The following is an 18566-nucleotide window of genomic DNA, read 5'->3' as shown; positions in this document are numbered from 1 at the left end:
ACTCATTTTAAGGAAGTTTTGTTCACCTTTACAAGTGGAAATTAAACCAAAGTTTTTTTTAAATTTTTTGTGGAACAGTAGAAATTTAAAACAGTGAATTTTAGATTGAGTTTTGTACTAACTAAATATTACACTTTCAGATTTGAATATATAGTTGTTGTAATATGCTAGATATAACCATGACACATATATGATATTAAAATTAAGAAAGACATTTCTTAATTAAGAAATTAGAGGAGGGAGTGTAGTTGAGGAGGTGGGAGGGAAGAGATGGTAGGGGAAAAACAAAGGAGGAGGCAACAATGCTTGATAAGAAATGTACTCATTACCTTGCTCATGTAACTGTAACCCCCTGTACAGTATTTTCACAATAAAAACTTATTTTTAAAAAAAGAAATTAGAGACATTTTTATTAAAGTAGTTTTCTTTTAGTTTGTCCATTTTGAACTTGAGTTACATATACTTCTTCTAAATGAATGGTTTGTTTTCTAGATGAAAATTTCAGAGAAATGTCAGTAATATAATAACAGGATACTCAATAACATTGTAGTTCATGATGATTAACTAGTAAGTTATGTTATATCATGACTGCATCAGCAATACCTAATTCTTGGTGAAGTGAAGAATAGCATTAACAATGCAGTAATTGATAGGGCAAAACATCCTAACAGGATGGAATTTTCAGAAATATCTCCCTTCTTACAAGAAGAATATATCCTAGCATTCATTTTAAGGAATTGTATAGATACTGTATTTTTATTTGTCTATTTTAAGTTGGATAACAGTGACAATTAGAAAGTTAAAATTTTACCATGTATTTACAAGGAGAAATTAGTAATTATGAACTGGTTGATCATGGTTGGAGCTACCTGAATATTTTAGGTTCAGAGGGTATTCAAAGCCATAAAACAGAAAACAGAAAAGTCAGATAATTTCTGTATGAGTGGATAAGGATTGAATGATAGGTCACTTTACAGGATTAGTTGTTGGTATATTGAGTATTGGAATATCATTTGTTCAGAGAATTGTATTTTTAGATATGCAAAGTTCCACAGTATAGCTAGGCATGGTAACACATGACTATAATCTTAGCACTTAGGAGGTTAAGACAGGAGTTTCTTGGGCTAGAGACCAGCCTGGGCTCTGTATTGAGACCCTAACTTAAACAAAAGGCAAACAAGCAAACAAATTTATCATAAAGTAGATCAATGTAAGTTATAGTAGTATTGTGTCCTTAGTTTTAAAATGACTATTCTCAGGGCTGGGAAGGTGGCTCAGAGTTAGAGCGCTTGCCTTGCATGCATGAGGCACTGGGTTTGATTCCTCAGCACCACATAAGCAAAAAGAAAAAAGCCTGAAGTGGTGCTGTGGCTCAAGTGGTAGAGCGCTAGCCTTGAGCTGAAGAGCTGAGGGACAGCGCCCAGGCCCAGAGTTCAGGCCCCACGACTGGACCCCCCCCCAAAAAAAAATGACTATTCTCCTTGGCTGTTTTCTCGCTTTGAGCCTCATCAGTTCACTTCGAACTCAGTACTGGAGCTCTGGCATCTAAGGAAGCCCCTTTCGTGCAATCTCTTGTTGTTTCTCCCAGATGTGTGAAACCCAGACTTGAAAATTGTCCTGCAATGAAATAGTCCTGTATTCCATATGCATTCATTCATTTTATCTTGCAACCCAAAATTGAGGAGTATTCTTTGTGTTCTTTATACAAACACAATTGATTTCCCCTTAAATTAGGCACAATATGGCCAACAACCAAGCCTATCAAGCATGTATGAGCTAAAGATGAAACAAAGTACAGACACTTACTTTTAACTACAGCCCAAGCCCTGTTATGATTTCCTACCAGTGATAGCTGAGTCTGTTATTTCTATCTCCTTCTGAACTGCAGTCAGATCTTGATTTCTTGTTCTCTTTGAGTCTCTTAAGATATCAGTGGCACTTGTAGCCTCTTTGGACATTAAATTTTCTCAGTGGCAAGATCTCTCATGACAGTTTTGGTTCACTGGCTGCCAAGTCCTAAAAACTCACTGATTCTTACACCTTTTCCTGAACATGAAAATATATAAGGACTATATTTTTCTATTTGCCCTCTGGTATATGGTCTTTCTTGTGATGCTTTATCCTTTTCATCTTTGAGTGCTTGGCCTCGCTGCTTTTCTATCATATACCATACCTTGCCAACGCCCTTTATACATCTGCTTTATCCTCTTAACATATAGAGGAAAAGTGGTTTGGGTCCTGGTTCAGGTAACTCACTTTGACTCACCAGTTTTCAGCATTGCCCTCAGGAGGAGGCTATCTTTCTGACTGAAAATCACCACCAAGGGAACTTCTTTAGGACAGACAGCAAATACTCTGAGAGCCAGACATGACATCTAGTTCTGAACCTCCAGTTGGCCACGCCTTGAGAGGTCAGCCGGGATAAAAAAGAAAACAGTCTAAGAAATAAGCTTGTACAATATCTTTCCACATCCAGCCCAGCATACACAGTGCTCCAGAACTCACCTTCTTCCTAGTGAGGAGAAAATCGGCCCTATTTCTTTCCAGAACAGTCTCTTGATTACAGAGATGCATTTTGATTAGCAAATCAAGTGAGGCAAAAACAACATACAAATCCATGACTATGGAACATCTTTAGGTATAGAAAGTGTACTATATCCCCAGAAGTTCCCAAATGTACATGGATTTACCTTTGGTCAGTAATGAACCCCCCCCCCCGTCCCCTTAGCTTACCCTTTACAATAGAAAGCATGTTGCATCCGGCCTCTCTTTACTGTAGCTTCCAGCACACTTGGAGGAGATGTTCCCTACATTCAGACTTGAATTAAACAGTTGGAGATACCTCCATGTGTGACCATAATTTGGAGATGAGTTTGGAAAATGAGGTTATCTTGTTTGAGGTCTGCACAGGCCTTGCAAAAGAGCAACAGAAATACTATTTGGTTTCCTCTGTAGGAATGGCATAAAATGCCAGAAGAAATGAGAAAATGGAAATTCATGTCAAGTAAGGGTCAACGGGCTTGCTGAAACTGTGTTTGAGCCCATAGCAAAGGAAGTTTTACTTATTCCTCTCCTCTCTCTCTCTCTCTCTCTCTCCCTCTCTCTCTCTCCCTCCTACCTGAGCACCATCAATCAGCAAACTAATAACTTCTGAGTCTAGCTAGTTACATTGCTGTCCTGAAAATGCCCCTTCAATGGTGATTTTCTACCTGATCCAAAGGAAATTAAATCAAATAATCAAATCGTGTTACTTGCAGTTGAAAGAAGGCTCCCTGAATGCAAGTAAAAATTAGTATGAAAGGAATCCTTCTAGTCTTAGGAATTCCTTCCTTAGCAATTTTTAGTTATTCTTAAAGTATAATTCAAAAGAATAAAGCACTGTCAACTATATTAGTAGGGATGATAACCATTGGAAATTACTACTATTTCATTTCCTGGTGACTTAATATAAAAGTATAATTTTGTTCTGAGATATATATCCTGAAAGAAATGATTAATACTCCTCTTATTGTTATAACATCTAGAACAAAATCTGTTCAGTCTCTTTTAACTATAAGAATGCATAAGGATCAGTAATTTCCTCTAGAAAACTAAAATTAAAAAATGGCTTCTTATTCTAATTTATACCAAAATCACTGAAATTTCAATTCTAAATTTTCATTAAATAATTCCAAATGTTCATTCATTAAATGAAGAATACTTTCTATCAGTTTCTTATTTTTTAAAAAATCCCCTTTCGAAAAAATCCCTACTAAGGAGAAAGATGTGAAGATAACAATTTCTTAGTTACATGCTTCAAAAATAGTAGCCTGATAACAAAACCTGGAATTGTGAGCAGAGCATTGTCAAAATACATGGAAAATTGGGTCTTTATTCATGTGTATAATGGTATCAAGATATAGAAATTTAATGACACTAGTTGATGATGGAAAAATAACTTCAAAGAAAGAAGGATGATGTCATTGTGGTTGTTTGTGAACTACTTCAAACTTTCTGAGAGAGATAATCTAAGGTCTTTTGACCATGTTCTTTTTGAAGATCAAAGTATCTGTGTCTTCGGGAGGTGACTGCATTCGAACATACAAGCCAGAAATCAAGAAAGGAAGCTACAATAACATTATTGTCAATGTCAAGACCGCTGTTGCTGACAACCTCCTTTTTTATCTTGGAAGTGCCAAATTTGTAAGTCTAAAATTTCACTTTTTTTTAGGCTACAGGGATGCACAGTCAGTGGCTCATCTTGACACTGGGCAAAATGTATAGACTCCTGTCACATGCCCTCTTCCCAATGTGTCTAATGTAATCTTTCAGGTTTGAATTTTTTCCCCCTCACAGAGTTTGGTCTAGTTGTTATTACTTTCATTTTTCAGTATACAAGTTTTTATTTTGAATTATATTTTCAGATGTAGCTGTTTAAGAAGAAAGCTAAGAAAGTTTTTTCCCCACAAACTAAGAATGATAATAAACTTCAGTGTTATTGAAATGGAAAAAAGTGAATTGTGCACTAAATTTTTTAACCAATAACAACTCTTCTAACGTTGAATTTATGACTCACACAAAGTTATAATCCTTTCTATCTGAATGACTTCATTTTATGTGTGTATATTCTAAAATGAATAAGATTTTAATAGACTATTTATGACATAATATTTGCTATTCATCCAAGACACTCTAGATCACTCAGGTTGTCCTTCCAAAACGTTTGTGTCTTTGGTGTAAACAATATAGAAGTCTTTACCTGATTGTTTTACTTATCTACAAATAGCACCTATTGAAAAGTACTTTGCTGGCCTCCCCTTTCACAGTGCTTTATATCTATATCATCTATATCTATATCTATACACATATATGTATATCTACATATTGCTTTTATATTTCTCTGTACCAGATCGACTTTCTGGCTATAGAAATGCGTAAAGGCAAAGTGAGTTTCCTCTGGGATGTTGGATCTGGAGTTGGGCGTGTAGAATATCCAGATTTGACTATTGATGACTCATACTGGTACCGTATTGAAGCTTCAAGGTAACTGTTCAATTAACACAATTAAATGACAGGATCTTGAGTTCAGTTTCCAGCCTGAGAAAGTTCCAGTTTCCATTTCAATACAGCAGCTATGTATAAATGTATGCATGTGCGCGAGTTTTATGCTATCTCTGCTTATATAAATGTGTAGGAAGGAGTGTATCTGTCATACCTGTTAGCAATTGACATACTTCAAATTACTGACCAGCATTGACTGGTCTATTTCTGACCCATTGGGACAAGAGGGTAAAAATGACAGTAGCAGTGATTATTTTCAGTCATCTTACCTCAGGAGAAAAAAATAGTACTGACACTTGTTCTTACTGAATGAGGCCAAAACATAAGAGCTGCTTATCTTTGGTGTACACAGCTCCTTTTCTAATTTACATAGCAACCATGCCTTCAGATACATGTAATGTCAAACAGCAATATCCATATATAATAAGTTAGGTCCACACTACTTAAAATAGGATTAATAGAGAATTGAACCAGCAATTCTATCCCTGAATCCTTAATTTAATTTTCTTAAAGCATCCAGATCACATATAGATGCATTTCTTTTTTTAAAAAGTTTTTTATTGTGAAAATACCGTACAGAGGAGTTACAATTACATGAGCAAGGTAAGGAGTACATTTCTTATCAAGCATTGTAGCCTCCTCCTTTGTTTTTCCCCTATCATCCCTGCCCTCCCATCTTCTCATCTATACTCCCCCCCTCCACCACCAAAGTTGTAAAGTTCATTTTTCAACATAGTATTTTGTACATCTCATTGTTGTGATGGGTCTACCTGTATCCCTGTATTCTCCCTTCCCCTCCCCAAATTATACCAACATCAAATACAGTGAAAACAGAAATTAACTTAACCAAAGAAGTGAAGGACCTCTATGATGAAAACTGTAAAACCTGAAAAAGAAAATCAAAACAGAACTTAGAAAGTGGAAAAACCTCCCATGCTCCTGGATTGGAAGGATCAACATCATGAAAATGGCAATACATCCCCAGCTATCTACAAATTCAATGTGATACCCATCAATATTCCAAACTCATTCTTCAAGGAAATAGAAGAGGCAATCCAAAAATTCATATTGAACAATAAAAGACCCCAAATAGCAAAAACGATCCTTAACAGAAAGAACACTGCAGGAGGAATATCAATACCAAATTTCAAACTCTACTACAAAGCCATAGTAATCAAAACAGCTTGGGACTGGCACAAGAAGAGATCTCAGGACCAATGGAATAGAATTGAAAACCCAGAAATGAACTCACAGACCTCTAGCCACCTAATCTTCAATAAGGGAACTAAAAAAAATAGAATGGAAGAAAGACAGCCTCTTCAGTAAATGGTACTGGCAAAAGTGGTTAATCACTTGTAGAAAACTAAAGCTAGATCCTTATATATCACCCTATACCAGAATCAACTCCACATGTATCAAAGACCTTGGAATTAAAGCAGACACCCTGAAAATATTACAGGACGGAATAGGAGAAAGCCTAGGTCTCCTTGGCACAGGCCGAAATTTTCTTAATAAAGACCTAGAAGCATTTTTATATTCAGTATTTTCTCTCATTCTCTCCTCTTTTTCCAATGCTCCACTCCCTATTAAACCCAAGCACCTAAGAGTTGAATGTTCACATTAAGAATCTGGGTCTACAGGAGAACAAAACAAGTAAGGCAAAAGAATCAGTCATTGTCCAATCTACATGAGAGGAACATAGAGATCCATTTTGGCTGTTTCTGCCTAAATTTTTCCATGACAAAAATTTGTAACAAAAGTTAATGAAAAGCAATAGTTTCAGTTCCTTTTTAAGATATTCAGCCAATGTGTATCTTGTTTATATGTATGAATGGGGGGGTGTGGGTGTGGGTGTTTGAGAGGAAGAGAAAAGAGAGGGAAGCTCATGCTTGTGATGGTGGGAGGACCGCTGAGTTTAAGGACATTAATTCTTACAAAGTATAATTCTATCCAAAGAGTTAAAGAATACTTGGGGTGGGGGGTCCAGTCATAGGGCCTGAACTCTGAGCGTGGGCACTGTCCCTCAGCTCTTCAGCTCAAGGCTAGTGCTCTACCACTGTGAGCGCCACTACCGGCTTTTTTCTTTTTGCTTATGTGGTGCTGAGGAATCGAACCTAGGGACTCAGGCATGCAAGGCAAGCGCTCTACCACTAAGCCACCTTCCCAGCCCCTAAAGAGTTAAAGAATATTAATTGATAAATTCATTCTTTTGTTTCCATGCATTTCATTTTACCCTGCCCCCTAAAATAATAAAACATTTACCCAAATGAGACCACAGGAGAGAAATGTGAAACAAAAGTTTTGTTGTGACTACTTGTCTCAGGAAGGCCAGATTCTCATGTTTAATAATTCATGGAAATCAATCACTCAAAGGAGAAAATGAAGCAAACTAAAATAATAATTATAATAATGTTATCCACATTCTGTTCATTTAATTTAAAAGTAAACTTCAACTTGTATATAAAGCTCTGAAGAATATATATGTATATACATGCATATATATGATATAACAAACTGTAAAAGTCATAGAACAGCCAGGAAAATGACTTCAGCAAATTTGGATCTAAGATATTATACATAATTTTAGGAAAAATTAAACATTTTATACTTTAAAAATGTGGCTGATTTGGAGTCCACTTGCAACAAATTTGATAAAATGCTAAATAAAATTCTAAAAACTTTTTTGGGGTTGTATATGTTGGAAAACAGTTTATCATTGTCTTTCACTAATTATCATTGGCTTTCACTAATCTGTGTCATTCCTGTCAATGTCTTAATTGAAAGAGACTCTAAATACCCAGGAAAGATTAGAATAAGGTGGGCAAGTTTGAAGCTTAAATACCTAGTTATCTCTTAAATTTTCCAAAGCAACTCTTTTGTTTTGTATCTTTTAAATCTGAAGTGGACAGAAAGAAATATATGTTTTCTGTATTTTTCTCCCCCTTTATTTCGACATACACCTTGAAGAACGGGGAGAAATGGCTCTATTTCTGTAAGAGCTCTTGATGGACCCAAAGCCAGCATGGTGCCCAGTACCTACCATTCCGCCTCTCCTCCAGGGTATACCATTTTAGATGTGGATGCAAATGCAATGCTGTTTGTTGGTGGTTTGACTGGGAAAATTAAGGTAATATGCTTTTTCCTATTGTATTTCATCATTATAAACAACCACAAAAAGATATGATAAAGCTCTCCAAAAACTTGGGCCCTGTTTACTTAACTTGTGCATAAGAAAATATGAACATGTTTTAAGATCTTCCTCTGAGTCATGAAGATTCAATTATGGAAGTACCCTGCTTGTAACCCTGAGTGTATTTACTTTTAAGCGGTTTCCCCCATCTAGGGCAACAAGTTTTTGTCTTTCTTGTTTTAGTTGCATCAAGAGCAAAGTGTTTTTTGAATATAACTCATTTTTGAATTAGTTTATGACTAATAAATATGAAGCACTATGGAGTTCATACTCATATGTAATTAAACAATCTATGAATAGTTTGGGAAATAACACTAAGGCCATAAGCTTTCAAATCATGATCTGGTTTCTAAAAGTTCTGGAGTTGCTCTTCTCATTCTTAGAGAATAAAGCACTTAATATTCATAATTGCTTTATGACAAGTACTTGTGCATTTCAAATCATAAAGTGCCTGCATTTTAAAGAAGCTTATGTTGATTAAATGGATTTAGGTATTAAAAAACAAACTGTGGGTGAGATGCAAGAACATAATCAAATATAATGGATAATCCTGGACTTGTCAGAATCACTCTGGATGAGATTAGTCAGAAAATATGAGAAGTGAGGGTGACCCACATTTATGAAAACATAACCTTCATAAGGGATAAGGTAGTTTCATTCATTTTGGGTATGAGATGTGGGAACTGATTTCACACTTGTATACAGAAATCATCTTCATTTCCTACAACTACATATAAATGCATATGGCACATAATAATATGAGCCATATTGATAACTCTCTCTGTCTCCCAGAAAGATAAATATATAGGAGGTGCACTGTAGCACAAAAACCATGAATTTTGAAATCAAATACAGGATGGATTTCCTTCTGTACCACTTTCTGAACTGTAAGCCAAGGCAAATTGCTTGACCCCTTGGGCCTCAATTTTCTTTACTAGAAAAGAGTGATTAAAAAATATGTTTGAACTGGGTACTGATGGCTTGTATCTCTAAACATAGCTACTCAGGAGAACCAAGACTCAAAGCCATCCAGGCAAGGAAAGTCCAACAGCCTCTCATCTCCAATTAATTGCCAAAAGTCTGCAAGTGGAGCTGTTGCTCAAGGGGTAGAACAGCCTTGAGCAAAGAAACTCAGGGACAGTATCCAGACCCTGAGTTCAAGTCTCAAGAAACACATATATATGTATATGTATATATATATGTGTGTGTGTGTATGTGTGTGTGTGTACTGTAAACTATTCATATATATATATATATAAATAGTTTGAATAGTTTAGGATAGAATAATAAATTTCAGAAACATTTTTATAACCCTTAATATGTGCTAAGCAAGTTGTTAAATAGTTTTATGAACTGACTCATTTAATCTTCACAACAACCCCAAAAGCTATGACTCAATCTATTGGGTTAATTATTTTTAAATTGCCCTAAATTTGGGTAGCTGGTAAGCAACAGTGGAGATTGACAAGTGCAAGAGCTGTCTGAAGAAGGCAGAAAGGCACAATGAAGACAACATCGTCCCTTGTTGTCCTCACATGCTAGAAAACATGACTAGTTCCTTGAGACCTCTCTTATAAGAACATGAATCCCATTTCCAGAGGTCCCACCTTCATGATCTAATCATCTCTTGAAGGCCCTGTACCCCCGTTCCATTCCATTGTCTTGGAAGTTTAGAATTTCTGTATAAGAACGTGGGGAAGACACAAGATACTCAGACTCGAGCAATATACATATTAATACCCTCCTTATCCTTAGTTAACAAATGTGCAGAAGAGAGAAATTGTGTTGACCAATGTTACACAGTACTTTATAACACCGCTGAGACTTGAACACAGGTTAACAATGCAAGAGTCTCTATTCCTAATGATGCTGCATGACGGCTACAATGAGGAGGGAGATGACTTGTGTAAAATGTACAACAGATATAAAGGCATGATAGGCATGCCTGAAATTTTACCTTAAGTAATTCTTCTTATGCTCATTACAGATGGAACTGGCACAAAGCAGGTGACTTTGATAAATGGACTCTTTAGGCAACCTTAAGAAATCAGTTTGGCTAAGAGTTTTGATGTTCCTACCATACCAGAATATGAACCAAAAGCTGAAAATAGGCACCTAAATGAGTTTGCAGCTAAAAATTCAAATGAGCCAACAAATTTCTCAATTGTAGCATTTTAGTATGCAACAAGGCACCAAAAACAAGTGAAATCCACAAGTAGGATAATCAACCTTTGGAAAAGTAAGAGACGTCAACTGAGGAAGGAGAGTTCCAAGGACAGCGTTGGCCCTCTGGTCAACGTTCTTTGTAGCCCCAGAAATAGGAATGCATGTATTTTGATATGCTTCAACCAACCTTAACAACAAATTGGGAGCTGTTCATTGGCCATCTTCTTCAATTTCTTCTTCTAAACTCCAAACACCAGTCTATTTTGTATACCACTTAATTCAGGTAAATAGGAATTTGCTTTGGCAAAGAATTTCTTAAGTTACAGCTACAAGAATATGGAATTTAGCTAAAACAAATGTTGTTGAAACGCTTTCTACTTTCTCTAGAATGAAATGAGTCACTTTCTTCCTTTCTGGCTGTGGTATATACCAAGCTTAGGGCCTTTTCCTGTGAGGATAGGAACAGATTGGCATGAAACACGTGTGTATAGAGCCTGGTTCTGGAGAGATATACCAGATACACAGCCTGCCCATGGTCCTTGTCTTACAAAATTTCTGTCTTTTTTTTCATGTTCTTAAACTGTAGGCTGTTTGGGTGTGAATGGAAATGGAAAGGCTTAGGTATACACTATCAGAAGGTAATTTCTAAGTCTATTTCCCTTTTTGTTTTGTGTCTTCAGTGAGTACCCTTTCTCATGATCTCAAAAGAAAAATACCTCATGCCATATGGCCCAGAGTTGACAAAAAATGGTATACTTGTACTAATGCTTAATACTTACTGTTTGTTCGTGTCATCATTAAAGTCTTAGAAGAATTCTGTGTCATAGACAGAAGAAAGGGAAAAAATGTCATGGAGTTTTACACCTAGCCTAGGCTCAGAAAGTAGAAATGTTTATAATTGGCTTTCTATTTCCATGGGTTTCCCATGACCAGATCCATCCAATCAAGAAAAAAATATTCAAAGAATAAAATTGCACATGGACTGTGGCTGTTTTTTGCCATTGTTTATTCTGAACTATTACATAGTCACTATTTACATAGCCTTTACATTATATTATCCCTTATAAGTGATTCAGAGATTCTTTAAACTATATGGAAGTATGTGCAGATTGCATACAAATATGACCTCATTTAATAGATGGGACTTACACACCTAAGAATTGTGGCATTTGTAAGGGGTCCTGGAGCTAACCGTGAACACCTCAGACAGACCGTATTTGCTATTGCGGATGATACATACTATGGTAATTGCACTACCTTTTGAGCAGTATATTTTAAAAACCATAATGAAAGTGAGTCTATTGATGAAAAATTTGAGCTTTCCTCCTTTTGTTGAGCCATAGTAGAATAACTGTGAAAATAGAATATAAAAAGAAAAGTATGGGGAAAACCCAAGAACATCAGAAAGAATGAATAATAACTACTCTAGCTTCTGCTGGTTACAACTCTCACAGATACTGCAAGCTTCTAATAAATACCACCTCTCTCTCTCTCTCTCTCTCTCTCTCTCTCTCTCTCTCTCTCTCTCTCTCTCTCTCTCTCTCTCTCTCTCTCTCTCTCTCTCTCTCTCTCTCTTTGCAGAAGGCTGATGCTGTCCGTGTGATTACATTCACTGGCTGTATGGGAGAGACATACTTTGACAGTAAACCTATTGGTTTGTGGAACTTTCGAGAAAAAGAAGGTGACTGTAAAGGATGTACTGTCAGGTTAGTTGAGATGAGAACTTTATATTACATAACATTCTGTTCTGATAAGGAGCTGCTTGAAATGATTAGGCTTGGAAGTAGGCTACCAGAAACAGAGGAAGCCTGAAGTCCTGTTATTTTACTGGCATTTCTCAAAGACCTTGGAAGTGCCCCTCAGAGTACTTATTTCCATAGTTTGTTATTTTTAATGTAATTTCATTGTTATTATTAAGGTGTTGTACAGAGGGGTTTACCATTTCATAAGTCAGGTAATGAGTATATTTCTTTATTGGACAATGCCATGTCTTTCTTTTCTTTCCTCCAGGTCATATTTGTATAAATTTTCCAAGGCAAGAAATTGTAATGACAGATAAGATTACCACCTCTTTCTATGCCAACGCCCCTGCATATATCCACGGGGTTTTGCTTACCTGTGAATGTCTTGGGGTCATAATTATTATTTCATAAAGAGAATACTCCCTAAGCTGATTAGGCATAAATTTACAGGCCTACCTCAGGTTTTAGCTCCTACAGGACATTTCAGATTGACATAGCAAGTCCAAAAAGTGCTTCCAGGGAAAATCATGGGTCCCTGGAATTCTTCCTAAGTGGGGAAGGAGAACAAGGACATTAGACAGGCTAGGAGGAAGTACCCCAATACTCATCGTCGATTATAAGACAACATCTAGACAAGCAGGATTTGAAAATATTTAAGTCGTACAAGTCATATAAAGATAATGTGCATTTTCTATAAATTTGAATAGAAGATGTAAAATCATTAAAAGTAGATGATTTCTCAGTATGAAAATATAGAACCACTAAAATAATGTTATTGTAATAAATAGCCATAATACTAAGAAATGGAAACATGTTTTGGGGAGAGGGCATTGCAGGAGGGGCATGAATGAAGGACAACAGAGCAAGCAAATGCAGTCATTCTATTCCATGTGCATTATGTAAAAATTGAACTTGAAGGTAGGGATGGGAGGGAGAAAAATGGGGGAGAAAAATGTAAGGAATGATATTGATCAAGATGCTTTATACTCATAGTCAGATTTATGGAACTGTAATCTCTTTGTATAACTACTTAATAATTAAAAAATTTAAACAACAAAAATAACTAAATAGCTATAACATATATATATATATATATATATATATATATATATATATATATAATACCTGGAAGATTAATGAGATATACACGTACTTGAAGGTGATAAATAATTTACATAGTTTTACTTTCAATTTACACGGCACACATACTCAAATCCCTCATTGATGGAGCAGAGTAAACTTTACACTTAGTTCTCAAGAATTAAAGAACTCTTTTTCATAGAAAAATAACAGCCAACTATTTCTCTAAAAGCTTTTTCTTCCAACTGTTTTTTATCATAAACTTATAAACAAGAATTGGAAGCCTGACACATTTAAGATGATTTTTTGTCAATAATTAGGAATGAAATCTAATATGGAAGATTGTTTGTCAAATTTACAATAACAACCAAACTGTCATGTCCATAGCTGGATATTCTGACACAGTCCCAGAATGTCAGCACCCAGAAGGAGGCAGAGGCAAGAGAATAAAAGCTGGGGGCCAGCCTCTACTACATGAAATCCCAGCTTTCCCTAAATATTCCTTTGGTAAATTTTTAAGCTAAGCTTTTTTTTGTCAATAGTGGGACTTGAACTCTAGACCTAGGCACTGTCCCTTGGCTCTTCAGCTCAAAGCTAGCACTCTACCACTTGAGTCACAGCACCACTTCTGGTTTTCTGGTGGTTTATTGGAGATAAGAATCTCATGGACTTTTCTGCCTGGGCTAGCTTTGAACCATGATCCTCAGATCTTAGGGTCCTGAGTAGCTAGGATTAACCTAAGATTTTTTTAAAGCCTCTTACCAACAAAACACCTAAAACATCCCAGGTTCCATCAACAATACAATCATGTCAGACTGTAATTTCACTAATAAGTAATTCTTCAAGGTCTCCCATTTCTAATATAACATGCTATTTGAATTAATATAAGAACATTAATATATAGTCATAAGTCACAAAGTCTCACATTTACAACTTTCTAACACTAGGAGCATCCAATCCCATTCAGGCATCAAAAAGTTTGTCACCAGTGGCTCACACCTGTAATCCTAACTACTCAGGAGGCTGAGTTCTGAGGATAGCAGTTCAAAGCCAGCCTGGGCAGGAAAGTCCCCATGAAACTCCTATCTCCAATTCACAAACATAAAACCTGATGTGGAGCTGTGGCTCAAAGTGGTAGAGTGCTAGCCTTGAGCACAAAAGCTCAAGGACAGCACTCTGTCCCTGAGTTCAAGTCCTACAACTGAACAGATTAATAAATAAGTTAATTTAAAAAGTAATTCAAAACTTTTAGGGATTTTTGTTTGTTTTTTGATGGTGGTAGTGAATTGAACTCAGGGCTGCCACTGAACCATACCACTTGAACCATACCTCCAGATCCTTTTTCCATTGATTATTTTTGAGGAACAATCTTCTACTTATGTTGGGACTGGCTATTGTGCCCAGTCATTTGTTGAAATAGAGTCTCATGTACCTTTTTGTAGGAGCTGGGCCTCAAATCTATCTACTATGTAGCTGTGATTACATTCTAAATCCCCCATGCCTGACTCTAGATGGTTTTTAATGTCTTTTTTGAGCTGTGAAAATATTTTCATTAGGATTGTTATTGTTTTGTGAAAGCTCTAATTATTTAATTGTATAAATTTGGAGTGATCTGTCCAAACATAAGTGCTGGTATTTGAAAAATAATAATAATTTTATAGAACTTGTATTATTTGGCTTTTGTTTTCTTTCCAGAAAAACATTTGTCACATTTTAAGAAAATAGCCAATCATTCCAGTTAAGGGCGAAAATTATTTTTAAAGATATGGATGAAAGAAGTAGCCTGGGAATATTTTGTAAAAGACATTTGTAGGGCATGTATTATAGAAAACCTTAAATTTGTATTGATTCCACAGTAAATAGAAGGGGTGTAATTACTAGTATGCTTTAGACTAATCTGTCAGAAAGATACAAAAAAGTACCCCATTTGTCTTAATTGTCTAAAAAATTGCATTAAATACAATGTGATTTGATTAAATTTGATTAAAATACAAAAAGCTGGCATTTAAAAGATTGTGGAGGTTTAAAAAAAAACTAAGACCCAATATACAGAGAGTTCTCATGGTAAAAGGTACATACAGAAGAACATGGAAGTGGTAGTGAAGAGAAGCAGAAGGAAAGAAGAAGATATATTTGAGATGTTTTCTGTCCTGGAAGAACTTGCAATCCGGCTATAGAAGGTTGCTCAATATATTGAAAATGACAATGCTAAGTGAGTGTCGTTCACGTGCAATGTCTCTGTTTCAGTCCTCAGGTAGAAGATAGTGAGGGGACCATTCAGTTCGATGGAGAAGGTTATGCATTAGTTAGCCGTCCCATTCGCTGGTACCCCAACATTTCCACTGTCATGTTCAAGTTCCGGACATTTTCATCAAGTTCTCTCCTGATGTATCTTGCTACACGAGATCTGGTAAGATTCATATACACACATTTCCCAGAACTGCATGTGCATTTGCTTCTTTTTGTTGAATTCTAATATAATTCTAAATCATGGATGTAAAGAGTCTAGAATAGCTGTGTACTATCTGAGAATGAGGAGTACAGACGGTGCTTATATATTTCCATTGGTATCTTTAATCACGAATATAATTTAAGTACTATTGATTTTCAATACAGCTCCTCCTAATAATCCTTCATGAACAGTATCCAGTAAAGATTTTTTCCCAAATAGGAATCTGTAGCAACAAATCTCTTTGCCTGTTTTCTAAGTTGAAAGATGATTCTAGGTGTTCTTTGGCCTCGTTTTCTGTTGTGGTGGTGGTTGTTGTTTCTATTTTAGCTCAGGGTTTGTTAACAAATTCTTTTGGGGAACATAGCTTGTTGTTTAGTATATTGTGAGAGAAATCTATTTAGTACTACCATAATGATTGAATATGTCCTAGAAAATTAGTTGCAACCATTTTCACCATAACATCAGACCTACTAAGAGTCACAAAATATTAACACAGGTTCTGTTTCTGAAATGAATTTGTGTTCCAGAGCAACCTAAACCATGATTTAGCTGTAAGGTCCTATTATAGACCCCATAAAGAAGTGAATGTTCTTATGTTTCTGTGCGTATATAATCACTGGTGTATTTTTACTTTATTAACAGAAAGATTTCATGAGTGTCGAGCTCAGTGATGGCCACATAAAAGTCAGCTATGATCTAGGTTCAGGTATTGCTTCCGTTGTCAGCAATCAAAACCATAATGATGGGAAATGGAAATCATTCACCCTGTCAAGAATTCAAAAACAAGGTGAGTTTTTATAGTAATAATGCAGTATGGGCCTTAATCATGCTATCCAAAGTACCCATGAGCCTAATCAGGAAAACGACCTTGTCTGTAATTTTAGCTTCTCTCAAGCTCGATGAAAAATGTATGCAGTCATTTCTTTGGCTTAGATTATAGATGGTTTGGATTAGACAAGACTGATTGAAGAGCCAAATGGTTCTCTGTCATTTTCTTCTGAAACTGGGAGCTTAATTTGAAAGCATAAAACTGTCTTACAACTTGTAAAATTACATCATGTAATAGCTTTGAAAAATGTCTTTTCTTCCTATTTGTCAAGATGTTTTCCTTGAAGCATCCCACGGTGGAATTTACAGGGTGGTTGAGCAATTCCTTTCTCTTTAAAAATACAAAAATTAATTGTATGTGTTCAAGTAAATAATTAACAATAACATGACATTTTTATGCTATTGAGACTTTAAAAGAAAACTCTTCCATAGACATTATTTCATATGATTGTATAGGTAGGTATTCTGTTCTGTTGTTAAAGGGAATGTGTACTCAAATTTGTATATACTGTGGATATATACACGTATGTATGTACATATGATCTCACAATATAAAGTTGATCTATTAGTTCTTAGTATGATGCTTGCAATTTAGATATAAAGAAACCTTGATATACCTTGTAACACAAATAGACCTAATTAATGTTAAGGATGCCATTGTTCATGAAAATTTGTATTTACCTTTGTACCAGCTTTCATTCCTTCACTTAACAAATGTCTGGTATGCAGTTACTTTATATTGTATAAGAACTAAGGGAAGCCTACCACAAGCCTTGTCTTCAAGGAGCTACTCGGGGAGTGAGAGAAGTATTGAGGACAGAGTTGATTGCTGATAGAGATGTGCCTTCTGCTAGCAGTCTCAGAAGAAGGGATATTTAAGTGGAAAGGAGAGATCTGCTCCCAGAGGAACACCTCTGAGAAACAGGCAGGAGTTGAAGAGTTAGCTCGATGAAATCACCTGGGACCATTTCAGAGAATGGAAAATTATGCAAAAGCTTGAAACCATCAGACAGGAGAATGCATCACTTTCCCACTGTATCTTTTTTTTTTTTTTTTTGGAAAAGAAACTTAGGGGAATTCTTCAGCTGAAACAAAAACTAATTTTTCGCCTCTATAAATTGGAATGCTGCCACATACTTAGTTTCCACATGAGAGGCAAGATGCACATGTGGAGTTGTTTGGTAAGAAGTGAGTGGTTAAACTCACTTGAGGTATTTCCTAAACCTCCCCAATCACAGAAATCCTTCCAATCCTGCAGTAGTACATTTCTACTAAGCATACTTTGGGAGACATATTAGTAACTGAAAAGGAATCCATAAGCTAAAATTATTGCAAAAGGCATAGATAGCAGAGTGTGCAAAACAGGCAGAGCTAACAGGGCGACTATGAACAGTCTTGTGAGCTAAGCAAATGATTTAAGCTACAGAGAATTATGAGTGTTGATCAGAAGGTGTGATACCATCAGATGTGTGCTTTTGTAAAGTGTTACCACAGCTAGGAGGGTAAGTTTGTGATGATTTAGGATGTTCCTTCTGTATGCAGAAAACTGCATATCATAAGAAGGTAAATAATGTTAATAACTATGAGAGGGAAGAGGGATGAGTGAAGTAGAGATACTTCAAGCAATTTAAAATGGCAGAGTGTGCTGGAGTTCTAGTTCTGGAATAATTACTTTTCTGTTTAAAAAAAAATATGCCAAAAAGCTATTGAATATAGGCAAGATAAAAGGTTTTCTGGGAAAGATGCTGAGTTGTATGTGGGGCATGTTATACTCAAGGTACTTTTAATGCCCTTAGAAACTTAGGGAGTCAGTGTAATTGGTTGGCATTCATCATGTGAATCTAAGCATCACATATTTCAAAGAGAGATGTGGATCATGATCATCATCTTCTGAGTAGCTGCTTCTAAATAGGAATGAGAAAATCCAAGCATTTTATAGTTGTAATAGTAGAATCTAAAACCCTGGGGAATATAAATATTGAAATAGTAGGTTAAAAAGATCTTTAAAAAAAAGACTATATAAAGAACTAACTAGAGAAAGCAGAAGTTAGTGATTGAGAAATTCTGG

The 18566-nt window shown here is 35.8% G+C and overlaps 1 protein-coding gene across 1 annotated transcript in view; it reads left to right on the top strand.

Moving 5' to 3' along the window:
* Lama2 (laminin subunit alpha 2) overlaps positions 1–18566 on the top strand; it is a 565166-nt gene that overhangs the window by 506369 nt on the left and 40231 nt on the right. The window contains exons 46-51 of the mRNA XM_070010715.1: positions 4039–4182; positions 4889–5022; positions 8008–8167; positions 11978–12102; positions 15466–15628; positions 16313–16457. Coding sequence (XP_069866816.1) covers positions 4039–4182; positions 4889–5022; positions 8008–8167; positions 11978–12102; positions 15466–15628; positions 16313–16457 — 871 coding nt within the window. The remainder of the gene's footprint in view (positions 1–4038; positions 4183–4888; positions 5023–8007; positions 8168–11977; positions 12103–15465; positions 15629–16312; positions 16458–18566) is intronic.

The sequence above is a fragment of the Dipodomys merriami genome, unplaced genomic scaffold (genome assembly GCF_024711535.1).
Source record: "Dipodomys merriami isolate MVZ:Mamm:240054 unplaced genomic scaffold, mDipMer1.0.p SCAF_8, whole genome shotgun sequence".
In the NCBI taxonomy this organism is placed as follows: Eukaryota; Metazoa; Chordata; class Mammalia; order Rodentia; family Heteromyidae; genus Dipodomys; species Dipodomys merriami.
This window is presented reverse-complemented; position numbering and strand designations above follow the sequence as displayed.